Raw genomic sequence first — 18534 nt, 5'->3', positions numbered from 1 at the left:
GACGAAGGGTAAGAGCTTGGAGATACAATTTAAAATTTGGAGCAGATAGTCCCCCCAACTCCTTCTATCTTTGTAAGTTGACCAGTTTTATTCACACTTCCACATGGTCCAACTGCAACTGAAATGAAAACATTGACTATTCAGCCTTAAGGTCAACTCTGACCAATGCTTCATTGTGCCTCACTGCCAGTGTTATCAATGTTATCTACAGTCTTGGTCTTCCTACTTTGTTCCACTGTTTCAACTGTGTTACTTCTTCTTCTTCTTCTTCTTCTTCTTCTTCTTCTTCTTCTTCTTCTTCTTCTTCTTCTACTTCTTACAATTCCTCATAAGTTATTGAGAAAGAAGAAAGTGACTAAATATTATTTTCAAAGGTTCTCAGCAGATACACATCAATCCTGTCTCTTTGTGCAGTTTGCACACTTCGACCCTGGAGATGTTGCTCATATTTATCTCTCAGCTTCTGCAAATAAAATCTTCTAAATATTCCAGGCAAACTAACTCTTAACTTTTATTGAAATTTTACACTGTTTACACTGTTTTCCAAAAATACTATCATCATACTATCATGACCTGAATAAATTATAAATGAATATATTTTTCAAGAAGTTATTACACGATTTATTTGAGGAAACTGGCTTTACAATGAAAATGTTGTCACAGTATTGAGCGATTAATAATGCTGATTGCTGATAATAACTGATTTTAATTACAGCTTTATTTTTAGCAAGAAAAAGAAACAAATGTTTAAGCATTTATTACACCAACCACATTCAGTCAGTCTGAAACATGAAATATCAAGAACACAGATACCTTTAATGAGCCGTTTGTCACCTGGAAATATAAACTGTGTGTGTGGTTCCTGTACTGTTCAAGAGATACATTCATTGCACACAATAAACTCTGGGTTTAAACAGATTATATAGAATGTGGAGCAGCGGAGGAGGACAATAACAGCTATTTCTCAGCTTCTGTAAATCATGAGAGCTACCTACACTGTACTTTAAATGCAGTCCTCCACCACTTTGCATATTGTATTTGGGTCAGTTTGATAGACCATGCATAAGTGTGCTGTGCTGTAGTGCTGCAACACTAAAATAACTGAAACCGCACTGTGGTTTTAGTAAATAAAACCATAGAACAAGCCGATTTGGTTGGAAAAACTCTTGAAAATGAAATACCGGTGAACAATTGTGTGAGCTAATACTCCTGGAGCCAAATTTGCAACTCAAAAGCTGCAATTTTGCACCATAATTGTATTACCTCTACTTTGACATTTTGCCTTGCAAGCGTCCGATGCATGATGAGCAAATTTATGAAAATAGAAACAGGATGCTGCCACCACTAAATTAACAGAACTTGGTTTTGAGAAAGGAGCTCATCGAATCACCCTCTTTCTTTATATCATTTCTGACATAGCTTAATAAAATGATAATACATTTACAGTATATGCTTATTATGAAAAATATACATTACATTGTACAGCCCTTTTGATTTACATTTACAGTTATAATTGCCTGCAAAAAACATTCCTCTGCTCTAAAAACATTATTTCTGCTGGTTGATATTGATGTCATGTTAGCTTAATATTATCACTACAGATATATGCTACAAATAGAAAAGTAAAACAAAAAGTCAACTTTTTACTGTGAATCTGTACAGTTTGATTTGTGTGAGTGTTTTTGCAGGCAACCACATATTTGATATCTCGTTTTAATTCATTGCACATTTTGAAAACAGTATTGTCAAGGGAAACAGTTCTGAGGTAATGCGATATCTTTAGATGTGTGTAGAAGCTCTGCCGTCCATGGAGCTGGACCTGGAAAGGTAGCGGCTGGTGGTGCGCCCTTCATCTGCCAAGGCGTCTGCCATCTTTGAGATCACGGAGCTCTTGAATTTCTGCTTAAAGTCATTGCCCATGAAAACATACAACACTGGGTTGAGAAAGCTGTTCGCTGCTGCCAAAGTAGTGCCCACTTTGAGTCCGGAAATCAAAATGCCGTGGTCGTGGTTTTGGGGGTTTAACTCAAGTAGCACAAACACATGGTAGGGCAGCCAGCAGATGAAGAAAGCAGCGACGAGTGCAGTCATGACTTTGAAGGGTTTGGAGGATTTGGTCATCCTGTTCATTCGAAGTTTGAGGATGATGATGGAGTAGCAGATGATGATGACGATGAAAGGGGCAATAAATCCTGCAATTAAGCGGCTCACTGCAACTATCTTGTGACTGAAGTGGTATGAGGTGTAATTGTTGAAGCAAATGGTCCTACCCAGGTGCGAGCCAATATCCCGAAAGATCACAGAGGGAAAGCTCAGTGCAATGGCGAAAAGCCAGGCCAGCACAACAATAACAGAGGCCTTTTTAACAGTGCGATGGTTTTGGGCCCAAACTGGAAACACGACAGACACACAGCGGTCGACACTGATGACGACCAGGAGGAAGATGCTGCTGAACATGTTGAGGAACATGATGGAGGAGGTGAATTTGCACATGAAGCGGCCAAAGGCCCACTGCTCCATGGCCATGTTGGTGATGCTGAATGGCAGGAAGGCGCAGAAGACACAGTCAGAGATGGCAAGGCTCAGGTACCAGGTGGTGTTGACCGTCTTCTTCATCTTGAAGCCAGATATCCAGATGACCAGAGCATTTCCAAAGAAGCCCAGCAGAAAAATGACCACACTGATCACAAGTAAAGAGACACACAAGACTTCGTTCAGGCAAGTCGATTTGTGCTGAAAAACTGCCTCCCCGTATATAGTGTCATTGTCTTCGACTTCATAACTGTAGTTATAGTCTCCATAATCATAATCCATTTTGCCTTGAAGAACAGGACTGTCTCAAAGAATTCTGTGGATACAATGAAAACCTTTCAAATGGCCAGCATTTCGATGAATTAGAAGAACATTTTCCAACAAAGCTAATTGAATGAAAATGTTTTCTAATCAAAATGAAACGGTATAATATACAGATTGAAGAAACTGAACAATGCCATACCTGCAGCACAAAACTTCCACTGCTGTTGACTCAATGGTGTCCAGAGGTTAGTGTCAACAGAGCTGAGCCGTTTCCTTTAAAGGTGGAAGAAAAACCCTTATCAGCTGACCAGCTGGTTTCTCAACACTTCCATCTAAAAGTTTCAGTTCTGCATTTTGAGTTTTTATGTCTGTTTTTATAACATTTACTAGAAGTGTACTAATGTACAAATTTTAGATACTAGAACTTTGCTTGACTCCTTTAATTTCATGTGCATTTCTTTTTCAACGCCACGACATTTGAGAGAAATATTGTAATTTTTACTGCACTTCAAATATTTCACAGCTTCAGTTACTAATGACGTAACAATGTTAGGTTTGTGTATTCAAAACACATTATTTAAACATAGTAAACTACCAAACAGTATACACAAGTAAACCTAAAGTCATTTATTGATTAGGAATAAGACAAATATTTTGGTAACGGTTCAATAATTTACAACAGTGAAATCCTGCTTTTACAGTAATGCACCAGTAATCATAATAGTCTAATGATATAATACAAACCAGTGTAACAGTAAAGTAATACCTCCATAATACTTTAACTACTTAACTATAATGGCAGTCAACAGCTGTCGTTGGTTTCAAGTACGACTTTAAAGTATATTAATTATGGAACCCGTATGTTCAACACACATACGTACTTGTACTTCTCCCCTGTCAGAGTTTGGTGATATTCTCTGCCAGATGCATGTCACTGGCCAGATGTAACTGTTCAAAGCACTCAGAAGAGGGAGGCACGGTATTCATAAATCCAGAAATCATTGGGCGAAATGACAACGTTCTCAGGCAATAAACAAACTGATTTGAATTTGATATTTCAACCCCAGCTTTGTGTGCAGATGTTTCCAATTCCACAGCTGTGCTAAATACAGGCCACAGAACATCGCGTCCACCAGTACTGACTGAATCAGCGTATTCATCGAAGCAGCAAGAAGAAGAACCACAAATGTCAAAGTTAGTTTTAGAAATAAAGAGTGAAGAGGACAGTAACTCTCTCAAATATACCACTGTATTCCAGATTTTCATCTGAAACTCCCACAATTCTCTAAAATAATAAACTGATAATGTTAAGTGAGTCGCTTTTAGAGGCAGAAATTAGAATATATTAAAACAAACAACAACAACAAAAAAGAATTAGTTTGAACTGTTATGGTGAAACAGAATAAAGCAATTTTGTGTTGTTTAGTTTTCTACCTATATTTGTTTTTGTTTTGATTCTATCCACATGAAAGCTTCTCTTTTCTTTTTACTTACTAATAAATTTGGCACTCTTAATATGGATTCATTTGGGCAGTATCTAGAGATGTTCTCTTGCTCTCTGAAATTCAGAAGAAGATTCGCTAAATTTGTCACTTGTATTGGATTGTTGCTGTGCTGTATGAGAAACTACTACCATAGCTATCAGTGTACGCTGGTCACCAAAAAGAAAGTGATTGTCTACAGTAGCTCAGCAAAGACTGACATCTCCATTCCACTTAACAACACCACTGAGGAGAGTTCAGATGGCCAGAAATATGATGATGGTGACTTTGTCATTGTGAGCTTTGCAGGTAAAACCACCTAGATCTGCTAGGCCTTGTTTAAGAAAATTGACCTTCAACCTTTGTAAAATATTTACTTTATTGACTTTAAATAAACCTTAAATAAGTAAATGTCTAATGGATTTGTCTTGCATCAAAGTTTATGAGATATATATCAATGGCACAATTTACCCCATGGTATTCTCTCCAAAGGCACAACTTACCCCGCACCGGGGGCAAGTTGTGCCACAAGACAACTTTTTTTCCGAAAGCTATATTTCTTCAACAGTTTATTTCAGATTCAAAGTTGTTGTTGCCGGGAATGCACCACATCCTGAAATATAAATACATATTTTAGTTTGAGACATTATACTGTCAAGTCCTCACTTTAAAGTCACTTTGGTCAAAAAGTGGCACAGCTCCCCCCACTCTCCCCCACATATTTTTGTATGTAATTTCTACACATGGAAACAAGTTAAAGGACAAAAACACATTTTCATGAAGATAAGGAAGCCACTTGTTGCACTTTCATGTTCATAGGAGCAACATTAAAAACATTTCTTTCAAGTTTTTCTTGTGTATCCTAACGTGTTCTTGATTATTATAATAAACTAGCAAACTTCACATTTTCGGGAATAAGCTTGTGCATGTACATCCTAAACCACATTCAGCTCTCTGGTACATTAGCAAATATTTTATTGCGTAAAGCATGCCTACCTGACCTATTTAGATCCATTTCAGCAAAATCCCTGTCACTCAGGAGGACACACAGACCTTTTGGCGCTCTGCAGATTAGATTTCATAATGATGGCGGGGGTTATAAGTAATTACACACACAATAGCCCCGTACAGTTTTTCCTTTATTTCAGAATATGCCCCACACTTTGATAAGGAGCTACAGGTAATTGAATGGGTATTTAAATAAGCATGACCTTGTTACTGTTAAGTCTATCCCGGTGAAGATATATATATATATATTTCTTGTGTTGTTGAATGTGTTATTTATGTGTATCTTTCTTTACAGTATCCAAACATACTCCAATATTCATAGCTCAATGTCAGGGCATTTGCATTATCATTGGGACATATTTTTAAATTTCTAATCCTTGAATGAAGATTATTTGGTGAATGTGAATACTGTATCAAATACACTGTATGTTTTATTTCTCATATTTAACTCATAATTAACAAAGAATTTGCTGACCCCCAATTGATTTTCAGAATAGTTATTGAGGGATCCTGGTTCCATGTGGCTCCTGTTGCTGTGTGGTCTGATTTTCTACACAATAGGAGTTCAGCCTTTCAACAAATGAATGTTGGCTTTATATATTTTCAGGAAATGAAACTATTACTATTCTTATAACATAATACTGACGTTGAATCTGATGTTTTTATGGTATCCTTGGTGATCATTGATTTCAACAATACTAATACATTGACTCAGCTCTGATGATGAATGTGTATAGTTCACATATCACATTAGTCATACATAGACTGATTTTATGACGTACGTAAATGGTACTCAAGATTGTCCATGACAGCCACTAAATGACAGGAAATATATATCTTAATTTATTGAACTTTACGGTCTGAAATACGGCTGTGTTTCTCAAGCTTTCAACATTTGCAACAAGCCATTTATTCCTGTTATATGACTGGTCTGCCCCCTTCTCTGACTCCTCTGACATTCAGTGTTAGGTTCCAGTCCAGGAAGCCAGAGAGACGTTTAAATTGTATTCTAAGGTAATTTGAGAATTATCGCTTCTTGGTGTCTGTTTGAAACCCATTATATAGATTAGAGTGTGGCACAGATGCCGCAGTCAACAGCATAAATTTAGTTACCTGAAAACCCAACTCCACATTAAGGATTAAAATGGACTGACCATGGTAACAAAGTTACAAGAAGTTAACTAAAGTTACTACATAAGAGTCTGTTATGTCCCTTCCTACAGACAGCTTCCATGTTACATTTCCAGTGCGGTCTGTGGTCCAGGTATACAAAGTGACAGAGGATCCAAAGGAATATCAGTGGTTGTATGTGGTAGAAACAATAAGCTGACCAGACTGATCTGTGTTGGTCGAGGCTTCACAGGAAAGAAGTTTGTAGGCGCTCAGAGGTGTGGGAACAGTTTCGTAGAACAGGATTTTCAGCTGTGTTGGCAATAAATATGTGTCAACTGTGAATACAGAGACAGGAAACACTGTCTTATCGTCCAAAGTGACAATAAAACATGCAGAGGGTAATTATGAACATAATTGTGATAGGATCCACAAGCAATATGACACATAAAAATGTTCTATTACAGTACCTTTCTGATCATATATTTTATAACAGTAAATTTGTATGTGTATCTTCTGTTTGTGTTGCAACACATTACACACATTACACTTGTTCACATTACACTTGTGAATTGTGCTAAAGAAAAAAAAATCTATTTTGTTCTTCTTTCTCCTCCTCTTCTTACTATTAATAGTATGAACAGGAATAGTATAGAACAGTATTGAGTACTATGCAGTATGACATTGTGTGCATCAGATTGAAGAAAAAGAGTAATCCAAAAATATGTTTAGCATTATCCAGTATAAGCTGTACATTTTTTAATCATTTGAAGTGAGGGGATAAATCTTGCTAAATCCCATGATACTTTATTGATTTTTGTATGAGTACTGTATACGCACCAGTCCTGAAGTAGGAAATCATACACTCTCAGAAAAATGAGTTTGGATCAAAAGTGATGAATGTTTATTTGTCTTTTATGTGATAGTTTCCAGACAGGGAAGAGAGACAGAAGATGAAACCACACAAATTCACATATGTGCACATTTACACACTCTATACTCAGTGGGATTAGAACTGGCTGCATGCCAACCATCATTTGAACAGATGGACCAACATGGCTCCATGTTAAATCTTTACATTGACAGGCTTTTCTCCATCAGACCACAGACCAGAGAGGAGAAGAGTTCTGATTTACATCTGCCTCTCATTCAGACAAGAGACAGGAGGACATGGACTACATTATCCCCACTGACATTATCTCCTCACAATATGACAACAATAAGATTTTCAAATGACGATAAAAGGTTCCTGAATATGTGTCGCAGACAAGGCAGATCTTACGCTGATATACCAATCTCAACATACATGTCGCTCCCTGTTAAAATGAGAAGCACTTAAATAGTTTTCTCCATATTGCAAGTCTTCCTGTTCTGCCATCGTAACAAACTGGAGATGTATGAACTACAAGGAATTGACAGAGGTCAACTGCCAACGAACCCCCCTTGGAGAAGTGGAGGTCATGTGACACAGTATTTCCTTTAAAGAAAAAGCACGTAAGAGCTTGAAAGGCTGCAGAATCTGACCTGTTTCACTGACCTGGTGGCTTTTGACCCTTATGCTTTTAAAGGAGAATACTAATCTGAAGAAGAGATGATACCAAACGACAGACACATCTGTATTGGTGGACCTTCATACAAATAAACAGCTTCAGGGGAAATACAGTGCAAAGTATAGAGGTTGAGCCAAGGGCTAGAACAAAGCTGGAACACCTGTGTTTCTCTTGTTTGATTTTTTACTATTAATTGACATTTCCTTTGCGTTGACATTACCTTTGTTTAAATTAAGTTACCAAGTACAATATCTAGCATATCTTCTCTCATCCTTGTATGAATCGATTGCAAAGCAGCCATCTGGTCAATGCTGAGATTACTTGTCCTCTCAATTCGTTTAGAAAATGTGTAAATGTTATGAGCGTTTGATATTATTGAGCAGATAGATATACATTCTACAGTGACACATTTATTATTAATATAAATTGAAGTAATAGGATAGAGCTGGAATGTTATCAAATATACAACTATGATAATCCAATATGGCCCTAAATTGGAATTATGTGATCATCTGTGGCGCTTTTAACCATCTTAATCCTTTTAGAGAGGTCAGACGGATCCCGTTGCAGTGAAAAAGTCAATTAACAACTCTGATCCTGGAAGTGACCGAGGCTCATGATCGTGGGATTATTGCTTGTAAATCAGTCACAACATCAGGCTGTGTCTCCAAATTTGAGCAGTTAGATGACTATGATGATCTAATAATAATAATAATAATAATAATTATAATAATAATAATAATAATAATAATAATAATAATAATAATAATAATAATAATAATAATAATAATAATAATAATAATAATAACTGACTCTCCAATGCAAGTGTGTTTCAAAAATAATCATCCGGAAAAAAAAATGTAATTAGAAAATAAACTTTCTTCAGTTCACAGCTGGACTGTGGCCTGTCAGTCCTCCGAAGCGTGCAGGACTGTGGGAGCAGATGTCGAGGCTCTGGCATCCCCGTTCTGACATGCAGGACTTGTAAATGTGAAGCTGCAGGGGAAAGGATGGAGTGGTGCCGGCGGATATTTGTTTTTGGTTTGATATGTAGAAGTCAGCCTCCAGATGGGGTCCTTGTATCATTACCATATGGACACACAATAATGAATCCAATGTCGCTGGCGTTGGATGCCGCTGGAGCACAAATATCACCAGCCAGCAAATAACTGGGTCTTCTGTCGTGTGAGAAAGCATGTTTAAAGCAGGAGGAATTAGACATTAATACTGACAATTATAATATTATTTGTGTTTGTTGGTTGTAGACAGGCACATTTAATAAGGCAATCCAAACAGGGGCTTTGAGAGCAGTGCAATTCAGGGGGGCATGCTTAGTTTCCCCTGCCACAAAATCCTCAGCCTGCTTTTGCAAAATCTCATAAACAAGCTACAAAGGAGCTGAAGGCAAGAGGTTTCAGTGGGAGCACGCTTAAGCAAACATTGTCACCCAGTAGTATTATGTCGTATTTAATCGTGTTATAAGGTGCTCTAATTTTATTTTGTACTCCTGCGAGGATGTTACCAAAGAAACCAAACAAAGTCAGCACCAGCAGTCATCTCTTGGTGGGTAGAAGAAAATAATGAGCCGCCTACAGTAACTGAGTCATCCCTGTGTGCTGTAGGATATGCCTGATAGTGCCGGGATTGCAACATTTGACAGAGCTGGAAGGCTTGCACACCCACTTAACTGAGCTGCTCAGACCAGTGCTGAAGTGAGATAATAAGTGGAAAAATCAAGAAGCGCCTGAAGGAGGTCCCCGCTAATTGCTGCCACACAGTGAAGACCTAATTATTTCTGTCTCCTGTCTTTCCACCAGATAATTTACTCACCGGTTGAGGGAAGTTACAACAGATAAACAAGCAAATATGACAATGTGGCACACATGGAGCCCATCACCAGACTAAACGGCAGGTGCCTGTCTATTGAGCTGCCCTGAAACAAATAGTCTGAGTTCAGTCATTCATAAAAAGGTGTTCCTGAGTGAGATGGCTGCCTTCAGGGGCTTGTGACAATGATCAAGACAGACAGATTGGAGCAAGAATCGAGTAAATCATTTCCAGTCTCTCCAGGTCCTAGGCAAGAAGTCATGAGGAAAAAGCATCAGTGCCGCCTTCCTCACTGCGGATGCAGTTACTGCAAAATCGATCAGTAAAACTAATTATCCGTGATCCCCCTGGTTTACGATCTGCTGCTTTTTATGGGCTCTTTAAGATGCAAGTTCAGTCGGCCATCTCAGATATGTTCCTCTAGGACGCTTCATGAAGCAGTTTGTTTAGGAAATGCCAGATGAGACACTTGAGTTGTAGCACTGCAGCAAGTGTTTGCAAATGTTTGTAGCAGAGTTCACAAAGGGACTGAGCAGGTGAGCGGGGGTGGAGAACTAACAGCTTAAATAAACAACCTTACTATAAAGGGTGTGTTGGATGTACTGTGTGTTGTAGCCATTAGAGTGCTCTCAATCCCTGAACAACCTCGCAGACTTTGATGTATTGAGAACCAAAGGTCATGAACAGATGCATGTCCATTGTCGAGTGGTGTTTTCACAATAGAAGAGGCTGTGGGTTACAGCAAAGCAAGTTATGAGACACAACAGAAGCTTTCTTATATACAGTACAGTATACTGTATTTAGATTTACTGTAGATATCTTAATGTAGATGGTAGCAGTTTTTTCTTATCCATGACTGAAATGAAAGATTTCACTGTTATAAAAATACATCATTATGCCTATTGTGGATGATTCAGGCTGTTCGTGTCACATTTTGAAAGTAATGGACCTTTGGCCAGATGTCACATGACAATACCTCAACCATTGCGAATAACATAATAGAACATTTCAACAAAGGGATATGTTATTGGCTTTAAATTTAAATATTGACAGGCTAATTGTTAGACTTCCCACAGAACTACTGAAAACACACATTTTAATAGCGAAAAAGCCTATAGATAGCATTGTTGCTAGTTTCCCACATTGTTTACATAACCGTTTACAGAGCCTGGGCTGTGTATTAACACCAGATCGTTTTCAGCGCACACAGTACAGACAGGTAAGTGGATCATGATCATGAATAGATGTTCACTTTTTTCATACAACAAGCATTCTCTAGAATCACTGACTCCACCTTTTATCAGGGACAGCAGAGCAGAGTCTCAGCTGTGAGGCTGGATCAGGGGAATATGAAGGAAATATCTGCTACTGTAGTTGTGAAACAGTAAAAGTTCATGGCCTATAAACTGGTGATTTTGTTGCATATGTTTTAAACTTCCTGATTTCATTCAGGAGCTCCCAGACAGGCCGAGGGCAACCAAAAGACAACCCTTTGTCCTCTTGTCACTGGAGGGGGAAAAAAGACACCCTAACCTCCCACATTGTCTTACAACAGCACTTGTCTGTCTGTCAATGAGCGTGTGGGTTTCTGATTTTTGGAACAAACCTCGATTTTAAGATATGTATTTTGACGATGACAGTTGAGGACAGTTGTTGCTCCCGGTGCAGCTCTCCTTCTCACTGTCAGGCTCTTTTTTTCTTTTACTGCCACCTCATTCCTGCTTTCTGAGCCATCCATACCTGGAAAGTGGAAAGAAAGAACGCCATCCCTCTCCCCTCTGACTGTCTAACGAGATCCTCTATCTCTGACACCCAGCTCTGTCACCCAGAACAAAGCCTCTTCTCAGGCAGAAAGGCAAGCAGCCTGACCGCTCCTCAGAGGCCAGGCAGAGGAGCGGGAGCGGGTAGGGGAGGAGGTGAGGGGCCAGTGCCAGAGGGATTTATATCCTGCCCTGACAGCTCGTTTTTTTCCCCCTCTAGGTGGGCAGATGGATTTTTCTCCCTCTTGAAGCGCAGTTCCAGCAAGTAGTGAAAGGACAGGGTGTTATTGTAATAGTCTGCGACAGGTCATCTCTGGAGTGTGCTTCAAGTTAACGTGTCAGCTGGTGTGAGGATCATGCTGATGAACGCAGCAGCCTATTCCTTGACCTAATGTGAGATATAGTCAGCGGATACAATCATTTGTTTCACATAGATGAATGAGTAAGCCACTTATTCGTGTTCCATGCATCACAGTCGTTTAACAACACTGCAAGAGATAAAAGCATACTTTAATAATGCAATGAAGATAACAGACGCTAAACTTTCCTTGAGACTGTTCCATTCTGCTAATGATCTCAGTGTGATATGAAGCATTTAATTGCATCAAGACAGCGGAGAATTATTACTCATCAATGATTTTTAACTTCAGACTAATGTGGTTTTATCTGTTTCCACAGCTGGGAGGGGGTTGGCTTATGTAAACATATGCCAGATGGGCAAAGCAAAAAAAGACTCCACAATATGTTTATTTCATGCCACAATTAGCCTACTCATTCATCAGTCACTCATTCCGCCATAATTGTCACTGCTTTTCAAGCAAAGCAGGGTCTAAATTCTGCTGTTGTGGAGCCTCAGATGGACAAGAGGCCAATAAATGAATAATGTGGATTGATGCGTTTTCCCATCCACTAATGTTTAGCGAGTATTAGAAGTTGAGGGCATCAAGATAAACAGTTGGATGAGCTGATTATCCAGCCAGGTTCCATTAATCTAGTGGAGAAGAAAGGTGCTCAAAGAGATGATGCAAATTAAACTGTTCCAGTCAAACCTGTGGAAAACTGAGTAGGACATGTTTTGGAATTCCATGCTCCATGTACATTTGCCATTGTCATCCAGTTTTTATCTTGTTTTTTTATTATTCTTTGGTATTTTCACCTTTAATGTATAGTTCTTGAGCACAACGTTGAAATACAGAGAGAGGTAAGACACGCATTGAATAGCCCGGGATGGAGTCGAAACTGGGTCCATTGCAACAAGGACTTAGTCTTAATAGTATGCACTTCATGGTAATCACTCTGTCGGTGAGTCATCCAGCTATTTTTATGCTCAAATTGAAAAAGCCATAAAAACCTGTGAATTGTATTTGTATTTGGACAGCAGCTCCACTGATATTTAACACTAGGATCCACTAATTCTGTTAAGGGTAAAATACCTTGCTTAATTTCCTCCTTACTTCTTTTTCAGAACACAGTGCCAGTTGAAAACAAAGTGGAGCTTTAACTTTGAAGAAACTAAATCACAATCACAAAGTCAGCTTCATGGGAAACCTTGTTAAGCTTAATGCAAATCATTTTTTTCAAAACAACATGAGGAAAATAAAAAATATTTAATTGTCACCGCCTGATCTTAAGAAACAAGCGATGCCTACATTGGTTCAATATGGTTAATAAGGTGATCCACAGAAGCAGATGAAAATCAATTGTAGCAGAAAACATATCCTTACTTTTAAATCCTACATTTCCCATAATGCCACAGACAGCCCCTCCTAATTAGTACCTCTCTGCCAGGATAAACACCCATGCCTGTCAACTCTCCTGTCAAATTTAAATTAGTAAAAGAATAGTAAATCAATATGTAGTCTTCAAGGCCAAGCCGAGTAATTTGTCAAGACTGACATCATTTGTCAGACTTGACAAAGCTTCTTAACTGAAAACATTACAAAATGCTTTGTTGTTCTCTCATGACGAGAAAAACTGACTCTAACACGTAAAATGAGTGGTTGAATCTGACAAAACAAGACAAATAGGTGCATTAGTAACAAAACAAATTATGTCATCCTTTCTGCAGCTTCTCCTCTGCTGTTGAAGGGAGGCTGGTTTCTTTTGGATTCATTTCAAATTTAAAAAAAAATTGAGTCAGTTAATTTTCTGCAATTTTCTTTCTCTATTTAGGATTTTAGATCACTAAAATATGGAGTGATACACATCTGACACCTCTGACAATGTTATGCACATTACACATTGGATTATATTTTAAATGTATGGTTTTGTTTTCATTGAATTTCCACATGCCCAGACACATTGCTGACACATTGCATCTCCAGACCATACACTTTCATGAACTAGGACAAACATCTTTGTTTTGGTTCAACTTTGTTGTTTGTTTCAACCTACAAGAACCTCGATAATAATTACTGGTTGAACTAAAGAGTTCAACCAGAATTTTTTTTTAAAAAGCAACCCTAACCCTCATATGGCTTCTAGTTTACTTTACTCATTTACAATGCAATTTTGGTACTTTTTACATTACATTTTCTATTTTATTATGCGGTAAAATATCATCAAATTGGTTTTGATAGTGAGTATTGAGCCATTAAAGGGCAGGGTAAATTATCTTTAGGAAGGTTTTGTGGTTTTCTGTTTTTTTTTTAAATTAATAAACATGCGGAAATAGAAACCTGTGAAAGCATTGTCTTTTCTTAATATAATCCTTATTATTGCAACCAGCTATAATCCTGGCCTCATACATTATGGAGTGAAAGCTGCTTTAAAGCCAAAGAGACTGATCTCAGCCAAATCACATAAAATCCAGAACCTGTATCCAGCAGGCAGCAGTTAGTCATCCTTCCACCATCCAGTTAACCATTGGCAGCATGTTGATTAAATATTACCCAAAGCTTTCTTTATTACTAACTTTCTTTCCCCCATTTTTCTTTCTTTCTAAGAAAATGAAAAAAAGCAATGTACACTTCCAATAGTCACTATACCCCTTCAGCATCCACTTTGCTTGGAGAAGTGTGTGATAGAGCGCGTGAAGAACAGGAGTAAAGAAATTATACGGCTCAAGCACACTCCATTATCCTACAAGGCTAAATTGCTCAGAGCAGGTCAGAGGGACTGTGGTGTCTTTAGTGGGCAGATTGACCCAGAGATCACTTTGAGTATAGTGTGCAACAGAAAGGCAATTTAATTATATATAAATGACATATAGAAAAGTACAAAAGCTTTTAATGAAGAATACATAGCAAAGCATCTAAAGCTGAATACCAATGAGATGAAGGACAACTATAAAAAGAACTGAAAGGTTACCCAATGTTTATACGAAAAAAGCTGAGGAGGTATATACCATAAAAGCTTTTGTTCCCTTCAAAAAATCGATAGCATAAGAATAAAGCTTTATTATGCAGACTTTAAGGCCAGTAGTTATACTGCAGCATTCAGAGGATGTGCTGTTCTGTGGCTGTGACGTCCCCATAACAGAGCACTGCTGCCCTCTTCAGTTTGTTTGTGCGCCATACAAACACTGCCACTACACATAAATGTATCTGGGAGTCTGTATGCGTATCCTTCACTAACTTGTCAACCATTCATCCTATTGCCTTCACACTAGAATGGTGTGTTCCGGAGAAATGCTGTATCAATCTCAAGTTATTTGGAACAGTAGTTCTGTAGAGCACCGTGAAAATCCAGTGGTCAGCCAGACTTTGGTGCACATCTATTCCGAACAGGGCATGATTGCACCGCTGTAATGGGATGAATAGATGCGCATTTAGAACCAAGCGGCTGTACAGACACTGCATTGGTTGCATTGAAATGATGGCAAGAGAACAGCTGGTAGCCTGTCGAGTAATTAAAAGTGTAATGGCAAAAACAACTTTCAGTTTCAATTCAGTTGTGCAAAGGGAGCTCAAACACTCACACTTGCAGAAAGTACATTAGTGTTGGTTGGCAGACAATTACATCCAGGCACAATTACGATTCTTATATGAATTCTCTCCTTTCTTTAATAAAGAATGACTAGTAAAATGGCCAACCTTTGAAGACTGTGGGGTCAAAGTTAATATTAGTTTAATAGTATTAATATTCATATCAGAGTATTTGCACCACCTGTCCATGCCACATTGCAGGGGCTACGAATGCATCATCATGAGAACACCCAACCCATCGTAAAATATTTCAGCTCTCAATTGTTTATACTAGGGGCTTTAGGTACATCCTCTCAGGTAATCCTATGCACAAAATTGGACCATAAAGTGAGAAATAGTACATAGGCTAAATATACATTTTTAAACGTTTTATAATTGTACGAGGTGCAGTGAAATGCTCACTAAACACTATCTAAAGTCGAATAAATATATATATAATTTCTTAATGCATATGATTTCACCTAAAAATAAGACATGTTCTGAAGCTTTTTCCTGACAGGTTAAATATTGCACTACTGTTTTGCCTGCAAGACTGAACTGAGGGAAGCATGTTTCATGGAGTATCCAATCAGAGAGCGTTACGAACCATTCCTTGTTTTGCCCGTGTTCAGCCAATCGCCCTTGCCCTTCAATATACTTCCGACCAATTATATCCCACTATGTTCACACGTTGACTTCCACTTCGAGGAAGTTGATGATGTGTGTGTTATGCTTATGTAGACAGCTGTTCTGACGCCGGGAACACGTATTTATCCGCCGAGTATTTGTAAATTTAGTCGAGGTCCTGTCCGTTTAGAGACACGTAAGTGAGACACGGAGCTAATTTGACATAGCTAGCAGACGTACGCGCTGTTTAAGTCGGCTACCTGAGTTGATTTCTTTCGAAGTGTTCTTCCCAGCTGTTATGTCGACCGTGATTTCCTTCCTGTCAGCCGTCCTTCGGCTCTCTTAGCTGGGCTGAATATAGACTGCATGGGGCACCGCAACCCCAGATAATGGATGCTTTAACCTCAGGTTATCATGGCTGCTCTGACGTTGTGGCGTTACACCAGCGGCCGTGTCCTGGGTGGATGGGGCCCGCTGCTGTGCGTTCTCCTCGGCTCTCTGTTAGCCGTCCTGATGCCCATGGTTGGGGTGGAAGAGCAGTGCTCCGCCGCCCTGAAGGGCATCGCTCTGCTCCACTGCCAGCTGTGGGGAAACTCCCAGAAGCCACCAGCTGTGCAGTCCAACAGCCTCACGGTCCCTTTCACTGCCCTTGATCTGTTGCCTCAGAGGTCCAAGCCCAGCAAAGGTACAAACAAGAAGGGGTGTACTGTACTCCTCCCACTAAATTCACAGTTCAAATCTTTAACATATGATAAAGACAAGATTAGACAAGACTACATGAGGATTTCCATTAATGTCCATTTCTAATGCTGGCTATTTTGATTCTATAGTTGTTACCTTATTATTTCTCTAAGGAAAATGCATAGTTAACGTTCTCCATTGTGTCATGATTGCAGAGATGGAGCTTGAGTCCAAAGCGGCGCTGCAGCAGGCTCTGGAAATGAGGAAAGTGGGGAAGAGGGAGAAGGCTCACAAGCTGCTGGTGCACGCGCTCAGCATGAATCCAGACTTTGTAGACGCCTTGACGGAGCTGGGGACCATTCTGGAGGAGGAGAAGGATGTGGTCCAAGCAGACCACCTGTACACTAAAGCCCTGGCCATCTCGCCATGCAACGAGAGGGCTCTGGTCAGCCGGGACCGCACTCTTCCCTTGGTGGAAGAGATCGACCAGCGTTACTTCAGCATCATTGACAGCAAAGTGCGCCGTCTCATGTCCATTCCCAAAGGCAACTCTGCACTGCGCCGAGTGATGGAGGAAACCTACTACCACCACATCTACCACACGGTGGCCATTGAAGGCAGCACGCTCACTCTGTCGGAGATCCGTCACATATTGGAGACGCGTTACGCCGTGCCTGGGAAGAGCCTCCAGGAGCAGAACGAGGCCATCGGTGTGGACGCTGCCATGAAGTACATCAACACCACGCTGCTGTCCAGAACAGGCGCCATGACCGTCAGCGACATCCTGGAGATCCACCGGCGCGTGCTGGGCTACGTAGACCCTGTGGAGGGAGGGAGGCTGCGCACCAACCAGGTGTTTGTGGGCCACCACATCCCGCCCCACCCTCAGGACCTGCAGAGACACATGCAGGAGCTGGTTCAGTGGCTCAACTCTGAGGACGCCCTGCAGCTGCATCCTGTGGAGTACGCAGCTCTCGCCCACTACAAGCTGGTGTACGTGCACCCGTTTGTGGACGGCAACGGACGCACGTCGCGGCTGCTCATGAACCTGGTGCTCATGCAAGCGCGCTACCCACCCATCACCATTCGCAAAGAACAAAGGTCGGAGTATTACGGAGCTCTAGACACAGCCAATGAGGGGGATGTACGGCCCTTCATCCGCTTCATAGCCAAATGTACAGAGATAACATTGGACACTTTGTTGATTTCCACAACTGAGCAGCCGGTAGGGTTGCCGGCAGCCAGCCAGGACCAGGCCTGTCCCAGCTGCAAACAGACCATTCCCATCCGCAACTGAGCTGGAGACAGGAACACAAAGTGAAGCGATATCATGCAGGGAGATATTTTAATCAGTCTAAAAGCTCTTCAATTAAAAAAAGTCTAATCGTAAAACAGTTAAATTGCCTGGGCCATAATCTACTTTATGCTTCAGTTTGGTTTCTGAACCTGCTGAAGTCATTGCATCTGCTGCAGGGTGTTGAATATGCATCTGGTTTTAGGTTTGCTTTCATACAAATCTTTTACCTGAACAATGAAAATGAACTTTTCCCCACTTTTAGTATGTAACCAGTTGAAATTCCAATCTGAAGTTCAACTACTGCTGATGTGTGGAGGAATGAACAAAAGCTTTCTTATCATGTCCTTTGACTGGAGATGTGTACAGTGTTTGAACATACAAATATTTAAAATAAATAAATTCAATACCTTGATACAAACGATGTCTCGTAACACTGTAAAGCACTTTCACGTATTTGATTGTTTATTTTAAAATTAAAGTGTTGTATGACCT

General features: G+C 39.8%; 2 protein-coding genes across 2 annotated transcripts; one reads left to right on the top strand and one right to left on the bottom strand.

Annotated features, from left to right (window-relative positions):
• Positions 1 to 675: 675 nt before the first annotated feature.
• Positions 676 to 3037, bottom strand: cmklr1 (chemokine-like receptor 1). The gene is made up of 2 exons (XM_080038745.1): positions 2996 to 3037; positions 676 to 2848 (listed from the first exon to the last, which is right to left on the bottom strand). The coding sequence occupies exon 2, from the start codon at positions 2812 to 2814 to the stop codon at positions 1780 to 1782; it is 1035 nt and encodes a 344-aa protein (XP_079894871.1). The 5' UTR covers positions 2815 to 2848; positions 2996 to 3037; the 3' UTR covers positions 676 to 1779.
• Positions 3038 to 16164: 13127 nt separating this feature from the next.
• Positions 16165 to 18464, top strand: ficd (FIC domain protein adenylyltransferase). The gene is made up of 2 exons (XM_080039916.1): positions 16165 to 16749; positions 16961 to 18464. Exons 1-2 carry the CDS (start codon positions 16479 to 16481, stop codon positions 18040 to 18042), a joined length of 1353 nt encoding a protein of 450 aa, XP_079896042.1. The 5' UTR covers positions 16165 to 16478; the 3' UTR covers positions 18043 to 18464.
• The last annotated feature ends 70 nt before the right edge of the window (positions 18465 to 18534 follow it).

Source organism: Ammodytes marinus, assembly GCF_949987685.1.
Source record: "Ammodytes marinus genome assembly, chromosome: 2".
Classification (NCBI taxonomy): Eukaryota; Metazoa; Chordata; class Actinopteri; order Uranoscopiformes; family Ammodytidae; genus Ammodytes; species Ammodytes marinus.
The sequence above is the reverse complement of the archived record's forward strand: the minus strand, read 5'-3'. Positions and strand labels throughout refer to the sequence as shown.

Coding starts and splice junctions, on each gene's coding strand:
- cmklr1 (XM_080038745.1), bottom strand. CDS start 2,814: ATGGATTATGATTATGGAGACTATAACTACAGTTATGAAGTCGAAGAC.
- ficd (XM_080039916.1), top strand. CDS start 16,479: ATGGCTGCTCTGACGTTGTGGCGTTACACCAGCGGCCGTGTCCTGGGT. Junction 16,750..16,960: donor GAGGTCCAAGCCCAGCAAAG/GTACAAACAAGA, acceptor TCATGATTGCAG/AGATGGAGCTTGAGTCCAAA.